At 44.8% G+C, this 7930-nt stretch overlaps 1 protein-coding gene across 1 annotated transcript; it reads right to left on the bottom strand.

The window, feature by feature from the left end:
• Positions 1 to 230: 230 nt before the first annotated feature.
• Positions 231 to 2859, bottom strand: LOC116084760 (mast cell protease 1). The gene is made up of 5 exons (XM_031361937.1): positions 2779 to 2859; positions 2118 to 2268; positions 1461 to 1596; positions 1009 to 1263; positions 231 to 623 (listed from the first exon to the last, which is right to left on the bottom strand). Exons 1-5 carry the CDS (start codon positions 2831 to 2833, stop codon positions 480 to 482), a joined length of 741 nt encoding a protein of 246 aa, XP_031217797.1. The 5' UTR covers positions 2834 to 2859; the 3' UTR covers positions 231 to 479.
• Positions 2860 to 7930: the final 5071 nt, after the last annotated feature.

Here is a 7930-nt window from a genome sequence, read left to right as displayed (position 1 = left end):
CATGGAGGCACTTCCCAAACTGAAACTCCCTTCTCTGTGATAACTCCAGCCTGTGTCAAGTTGACACAAAAAACAAGTCAGTACAATAATATTCAATAATCCTCAGTGGCACACCATGTGACAGGAGGTCAGTAGCTAGGATTGTTAACATGTCAAGAGAGTAGCTCAAATCAGTTCTTTATTGAGCATAGTGACGGGCTGAGTGTTTAGAGCACAGAGTGGACTCGCGTAGCTGCTGGAGGTTATGTCTTTATTGAGGTACTTTATCAGAAACAATCATCACAGACTTGTGTAACTTTCAGATGCTTTTAGGGACCACTGGGGACAGGCTGGGGGCAGGCTAGAGGCAGGCTGAAGATAAGCTGGAGAGTGGCTGGGGGCAGGCTGGAGACAGTCTGGGAGACAGACTTTGTTGAACTCAGAGGATACCAGAGAGCTCTGGCTAGGAGAATCTGTCCCAGGTTGTTTAGACACATCAGCTATTTGCCTTTTATGACTGTATTAATCCAGGGAACATATGGGGAGATTCGGGTAAAGACTGCAGGGGGCTTTCCATCTGGCTGCCCATAAGATACAATACCATGGGCCACCCCAGCACAGAGTAGAGGTCCCCCGGAGTCTCCCTGTAAGTAAGAAAAATCAGAGTATGAGCAAAGATTGCTTTCCCCTAAATATGAGCTCAAAGATAGCTAATCCAGGAATGAGGTACAAGGTCCTGGCTATCTATGAGTCTGAAGTTAGGGGTTTACTGCCTGATTCTCCACCCTCTGTCCTTGCCCCAGTGCTAACATGTCTCTCTTTACTCCCATCCTTTCTCTTTTAGAACCTCATGGGAAGGTTGTGGGCAGGGCTTGTGCATAGGGAGATGAGAAAGAGGGAGAATGTCAGTTCCCAGAGTCTCAGGAGAGGGAGCCTAAGAACACAGGGATTAGTCACTGCCATGGGGAGCTGTTTGGGACATTTCCTCCACTGATGCTGTCTCCCGAAGAAACACAAATGTGTACTCACCATGTATGCTGTTTTTAATGTTGTGGGACTTCCCACACAGACCTGGAAGTTATTATCATAGTGCCTATACTTTTTACAGTCCTCTTTATCCATGATTCTCAGTTCAACCTCTCTCAGTGTATTTGAGGTAGGTTCTTTCTCTCCAGTTTTCCCCCAGCCAGCTGCCCAGCACATCTTCCCAGGGCTGGTAAAGTCAGAGGAGCCAGGCAGAGGAATTACATCCACAGCAGGAGTCAACTCAGCTTGCTCTTCAAGCTGTTGGGAGAGGGAGAGAAGAGATGGCAAACCAGAGAAGGATACTTGGACTTGGGTCCTTTCCCAGTGGGTCCATAATGACATAGAATTCAAGACTGAGTTCTGAGGAGAAGAATCAGACAAGAGAGTGCTCAAAGGCCTGAGCCAGGGAGAGTGAAGGAGGGGAGACTTAAGCTGAGCCAGAAAAATAAGGCCACCTTCAGTAACATGATGTCATGGAGATTGGAAAGACTGTTGTAATTTTTGTGAACAATTTGTTTTTCGACTTTTATCTTCTGCTGTGTGGATTCTCTCTTGCTCACATCATGGGCTCCAAGGGTGACAGTGATTTCTCTGTCAAAACAGAAAAGAAGCAGCAAAAAGTCTTATGAGGAGGACTCCTTCCTCTCATAAGGAGAGGGGGAACAGGGTCTTTCTCCCTAGCCCAGAGTAGAGCCCCTAGACAGACTTGAGATGGACCACTGCCTTCCCAGAAGAACAGGGCTCAGGAAAACACAGGACAGAGAACTCTCCCCACCCCTCACATTCCAGTGCATGAATTAAACCTATAGATTTGCACATGACAAATGGGCACTCTACATGGAGTTACACCCCAGCCCATGTCTGAGCTCTCGTGACACCAGGACAAGACAACAGCTGTCCTCTTTTGTCCTGACTAGAGCCCTGCTTAAAGCTCTGACCTCTGAAAATGGAGATCACACATGAGGTGGTCCAGGGAGTGGCCTTGGGCTCCCTTTTTTCTCTCTGTGTAAGGAGAGCCCATCTGGAGATGAGCAGCGCTCAGAGCCGTCCTCACGCCTGTTGTTCTGTGACTCTGGCTCCTGCATTTCCTCACAGGAAGAGAAGCCTCTTACCTTCCTCTGCAGTGTGCAGCAGTCATCACAAATTGGGGGGTTATGAGAAACCCACCACAGCTGTCCTCTAAACCTCTGTCAGTGATGATCTTCAGATGTGCCATGTAAGGACGGGAGTGTGGTTTAGACTCAACACCACCAATAATCTCCTCTAGAATAAAGAAACCCCAGTCCTTGGTCAAAAACTTGTGGAACACCCCCAGGACAGTGCTGGCCAGGGAAGATGGGACCAAGGCTGAGCAACTGCTCCAAGCCCACCCCACCTCACATGGGACTCAGTATCCACCACACGTCCCTTTGGTCTTTTCTCTTCTCTTGATCTTTCCTCCCCAGTCCTCCTTGTCCACCATCAGCCTTCATTCAGAACACAATGGCCATTCATGCTTCTGTCTTTTCACTTCATTAGACATTTCTCCACACCCTCACCCCATCTTCCTCAACACTAAGGGAAGGCCAGAGAAGAGCTGCCTATCAGAACAGAGAGTAATTGATGAAATGATGTCAAGGGGAATTAGTTTTTCATTCTTCTTTGACCTAGCTATTTCCCCTGGCCTACCTCAATTAAGGACCCCACCGTATGTTAGGGTCTCTGTTACCCAAGGAGATAGATTATGGTCCCCTGCTGAAACTCAGGGGTTAGGGAGATGAAGACAAAACTCACCTGCTCCAGCTCCAGCAGGCAAGAGAAGTGCCACCAGGAATAGTAGGGCCTGCATTTTGCCAGTGGTGCAGCCTGGGGAGCGATTCTGGTGTGTCCCTGTCCTGGTTCCTGCTTTTATAGCTCCAACGTGAGAGAAAGGAAGGGCTGGAAACCACAGGTCTGGCATGGACAAGCTTAATTTTCCTTATCAGAAATTCTCATGACTCTGCTCTCTGGGGGTATTGAATCTGTGGCTAGATCTTGAGACTCCTGGATCCCATGATAAGGTGGCATCTGCACCCTTCAACGTGGCTTCCAGGAGGCAGGACAGCAACACAAAGGAAGGGGGACCTTGATCAAGGACCATGGAACTATTCTTCTAAGCATCCAGGTATTATTGACAGCTTTGAGACCCGTCCTGCATATGTGTAAAGTCCCACCTCTGTGGCTGTAGCACAAATCCAGGCATCTGTAGTGAATGAACATATCAGGGAGAGGGAGTGCATTTTATTTACAAAACTGGTGGTGAGCTAATTTAGCCTGAAGGCCATAGTTTGTGTTGACCAGTGGGAGGGAATCTCATCTTTATTAAAATAAGTAGGAATGCCAGGTAGTGGTATCTCATGCCTTTAATCCCAGCACTTGGGATGCAGAGGCAGGCAGATTCTGAGTTTGTGGCCAGCCTGGTCTATATAGTAAGTTCCAGGACAGTCAGGGCTATACAGAGAAACCCTTTCTCAAAACAAACAAAAAAAAAACCCAAAAACAAAAAACAAAGGAAAAAAGTAGGAGATGATAGAATGTGACTGTGAGGAAAGAAGGTGTAGGGAGTGGGTATTGAATACACAGCATGTAGGACATGAGCAAGACCTTAATTAAGTCAGTGCTTCCCAACTCCTCATATTGTGGTGACCACAGCCATAAATGTATTTCACTGCTACTTTTTCACTATAATTTTCCTATACTTATGAATTTTGAAGTGAAATATCTAATATGCAGGATATCTGAAATTTGCAAGCTAAAGGTGTCATGACACACAGGTTGAGAACAGCTGCTGTAAGTGAATGTCCCGATTTATTCATAATAATTGTCTCCATGTTAGACATTATAATACACATTTAGGGAGAACTCAATGGACTTTCAAAATATCACAGAATAAAAGGTCTTGGGTATCTGCAATGCAAGTCAAGGCTTTGGGTGACCAAATATTTATAGTCACAGATCATAAGAGTGCACAGTGGTTGGTTCCTTGTGTTTCAGTACGCAAGAAAGAGTCAATGAAGAGGATTGATTTGGACATTATTTTTGGTTCAAAGTGAGAATAAAAAATTTTTAAAGATAAAAACAACTTATTGTGATGAAATTTCAAAGAAAAAGGTATCATGCAGCTGGGTTAGTGTAGTAACCCTCATTAACATTGTTCAGGCTCAAAGACTATGCATCTCAATGCACCACATAATTAGACTTGATGTTCTAGAATCATGACGCTTTGCAGAAAAATTCTAGGTCTGGTAAGAAGAGGCATTGACTATCACAGGAAGCCTCAGCTAGTTCCCAGGCTTGGACCAGACAACTCAGACCTCTTTGGATGACAGAGACTGGGTGCCCTTGAAGACAGTTCTGGCCCCAACTCTATTCTTCTGTATTTCCTTCCTTTGCTTCCTCAGAGCTACAAGGGGCTGTCTAAGCAAAGTAATATGAATTAGAAAGTAATAAATTAATGATTTTTTATTACTGTGCATTGAAACTGATCTGATAATACTTTGTAAAGACTCCAAATTCTTCCTTATAATCCCAGTTAGAAGAGAGGCCTTGAAATGGTCCACACACACAGGGTCCCACATGAACATTCTCATATTGCAGCTCATGAATGAAGAGGTGGGACAGACATAGTTACCAATTGGCATCATCCCCATAGTGGTTGCTTGATTCAGGAAGTGACATTATGACAGAAACTAGTGGAAAACTTCACATCTGTCTCCTTTTACCAAAATTAAACCATGGCCTTGGTATATGTGGAGCTCTACAGAGTCAGTGCAAATGATGCATTGTTGAACAAGCAGACAAGGTGAGCTCCGCTGTATATCCCATCAGGATATCTATTTGCATCTTGGAGAACTACAGTGGATTAATGGAAACTTAACAGGGTGGCAACTCCAGCCAAAGTTGCTTTTGCTTTAGTTTTACTGATGCTACAAATGACACATCTGTTGCTGCTATCAATCTGAGGAATGCATCAACATACATCATTAGGGACAGTAACATCTATTGCAGGAACCCCAATCATGTCACAAGGATGGTATCATGTTCATTTGGCTTGGAATACAGGAGGTAACACCTACTGTAGATACCTTGGGAAGAGATATTTTTGTTGCAAAGTAGGAAAAATATCTAAGAGTATTGACTTTAGAGAAGTATCCATGGTCAGTGATATGTCAAGTTATCACTTCTTAAATAAGGTTGTTACATCCGGCTCATCCATATCTAAAGAAGAGGAAAGGTTTTCCCTGAGTATTTGGATGGAAGATTGACTGAGAATCAAAATGCTCACACAGGATGGCTCCTTCTAGTAGCACACCTGACAGTGGATGTTTGGAATTATACAATCCTACTTGATGGTGTCATGGAAGATGGTAATGTACAGAAGCTCAAACCCCAAATAAAAGTATCCTCATACTTCTAGGAAAAGACCACGTAATCTATAACCATGGTAACAAGTAGCAGCCACAATCATATTGTTGACTTCCTTTTTCTCTTGGTAGATGCCTGTGCAATTGTAAAACATAACCAGGGCTATGTTGACTTCACCTTGTCAAGAAACAATCTTTTAAATTTAAAATGTTTGATTTTAGAAATTTCATGCAGGAATATTGTATGCACAGCACTCTCATGCCTCCCTTTCCTGCTCAAACTCCTTTCATGTTGTATTTCACATCAGCTTTTGGGGAAGGCTGCATGGTGGGGGGTGGGGGGGGATGAATGGAGCCTGTCAGCTCTAAGACCATGACATGGAGGTCCTACTTTGTTGGGACATAGCACTGATCCTTGCCTCTAGCCTCTTGGGAATCTTACCTTTCAAAGAAAAACTATTCACCCATAAGAACAGGAAAAAAGTGTCTGAATTCCTGAGACACTGAAACTGCTGGAGAAGGGAGAGAGAGGAGGCAGAGGATTTGGAGGAGGAGACTAGGATGAACTTGGTGAGTACCTTCAACCTTCATTAGGAATGCCACGTGGACGATGGCACAGTCTACTCCTGAGTCATCAAACAACCAGAGGCTGAACTGGGAGTCTCAGGGATGTGGCCTGCTCATACATGGGCATGCACAAAAGCAGCTGCCTCCTTGCTGAGAGATCGCTTAGAAACATAGTATGTTACCTAAGGAAGATCCTGTTTGAGAAGAGCACTCACAGTTGTGGTAAGGTCTCTTAAGTCTGGAATGCTGATCCTGTGATGCTATCTGTCTATCTGATAGTCTGTCTATCAGTTCTCAGCATAGTCTGTCTATCAGTCCAGGTTTATGAGACAGTTTCACCATATTAGCCTCCAATCTATTAGTGTTGTTCTCATATCTGGTAGGCTGTTAGGGAGCTACCCTAGCACAATTAGTCATTTTCCCATGCCTCCATCAAGCGCATTTAGCATACCATTGCTGCTGTGTGAAACTCCCCAGTTCCTGAACCAGAGTGACTGTGTCTGAGGCCCTGACTGCAGGGAATGTGTTTTATGCTCCCTCCTGTGATATAAGTAAGGTAGCTACCTACTCAATGGAGTGCCCACTTGAGAATCCTCCATTACCTCTTCAGGAATTGAAGCCAATGACTTCCCAGGTGTGTTTTCTCCTTGCTTTGGTATGCCCTGTCTCAAGCCCTCTTTCTCTATCCTCATTCGTTTGGACGTGGAGAAGCAAAGTGGAATGATCTTCCTACCCTTGTGGATTCGACCACAGAGAGGGCTTATAAACTGAGGCTTCAGCTCTATGCGTGTGGATTGGAGGTCAATGGGCTCACTTGGTATTTTTGCTCTGAAAACCTAGGCCTAAGTGGAAACAGAGAAGAACAGAGAGAAAATGGGTCTGGAAAGAGATGATAAGAAGCGATTTACTAAGACTTCCCCTTTTTCTGTCCACAGAGGTAATCTGGGGACACTGTACGTGTGACAGAGTGGCCTGGAGCATTGTTGGTTATCGCTTGTGCACTGGCACACTTCCTCGGGTATTCACCAGAATCTCCAACTTTATACATTGGACTCACAAAACAATGAAACTCCTTCAACAATCCTCGAATACCAATGCTGGGTCTGGGCCAGAGTCCAGCATCTTGTGGTACAGCTATTTGAATCTTAATAAATAAATATGTCTTCACGAAAGGGATGCTGTTGCATCCCTTCATAGGTGTAGAGCTTAAAATGTTCTTGTATACCACCTTCTTCTTCACCATTTTTTGTCTCATGGTTTCTCTCATTAGAAGCTCTGCATCATACCTGTGCACTGACATTCATCATAACAACACATACAAAAGCCAGTGTGGAAAGTGCTGCCTTTGTCTGAGAAGGGTTCCTTCTTTTTTTTCTAATTCTTCTTCACATTTAACAGGCTACCAAGGGTGAGAAAGATCAAACTCCTTTACCTTCCACTCTCTCTCGTGCCTCTAAGGAATGTCTATTGTCCTGGGAAGTCCACTGTTCTCTGGGTCTCCTCGCCAGGTCCTCTGGTCCAGCTCCAGCAAGGCCTCTCTACCAACCTGTCATCTCCTCTTAGAACTGTAGCCACCTCTTTTCACCTTGCTGAAAGGGACTCAGGAGATGACACAGGAAAGCCCCAGCATCCAGATCAGAAACTTTAGAAAGGGACCAAAATGTTGAATGTTCAAGCTGATATGTAGACTGACTTCTGCTGCAACAGGGCCAGGTCAGCACCTCTCATATAGTGTATCTTGGCTCAGAGCCCTGGTGTGAGCCCAGAGTTATGAAAAATCCATTTAATAACTACTGACTTAGTCACCTTGGGCACCTAGTCATGGGGGCAGCATGATACCTTTTAAACACACACACACACAACCACACAATCTTTCACATGTACTCCACGCATAGTGAACATTCTCAGCCCCTCCCACCTCCCTAACATCCCTGGACACCCTAGGCTCTCCTCACAAGTATCTCTCTCATGTTCAT

This window comes from Mastomys coucha, unplaced genomic scaffold (assembly GCF_008632895.1).
Source record: "Mastomys coucha isolate ucsf_1 unplaced genomic scaffold, UCSF_Mcou_1 pScaffold9, whole genome shotgun sequence".
Taxonomy (NCBI): Eukaryota; Metazoa; Chordata; class Mammalia; order Rodentia; family Muridae; genus Mastomys; species Mastomys coucha.
Note: the sequence above shows the minus strand (reverse complement) of the source record. Positions and strands in the feature narration are given on the sequence as shown.

Coding starts and splice junctions, on each gene's coding strand:
- LOC116084760 (XM_031361937.1), bottom strand. CDS start 2,833: ATGCAGGCCCTACTATTCCTGGTGGCACTTCTCTTGCCTGCTGGAGCT. Junction 2,269..2,778: donor GCCTGCTGGAGCTGGAGCAG/GTGAGTTTTGTC, acceptor TCTTTATTCTAG/AGGAGATTATTGGTGGTGTT. Junction 1,264..1,460: donor ATGACATCATGTTACTGAAG/GTGGCCTTATTT, acceptor CTCTCCCAACAG/CTTGAAGAGCAAGCTGAGTT.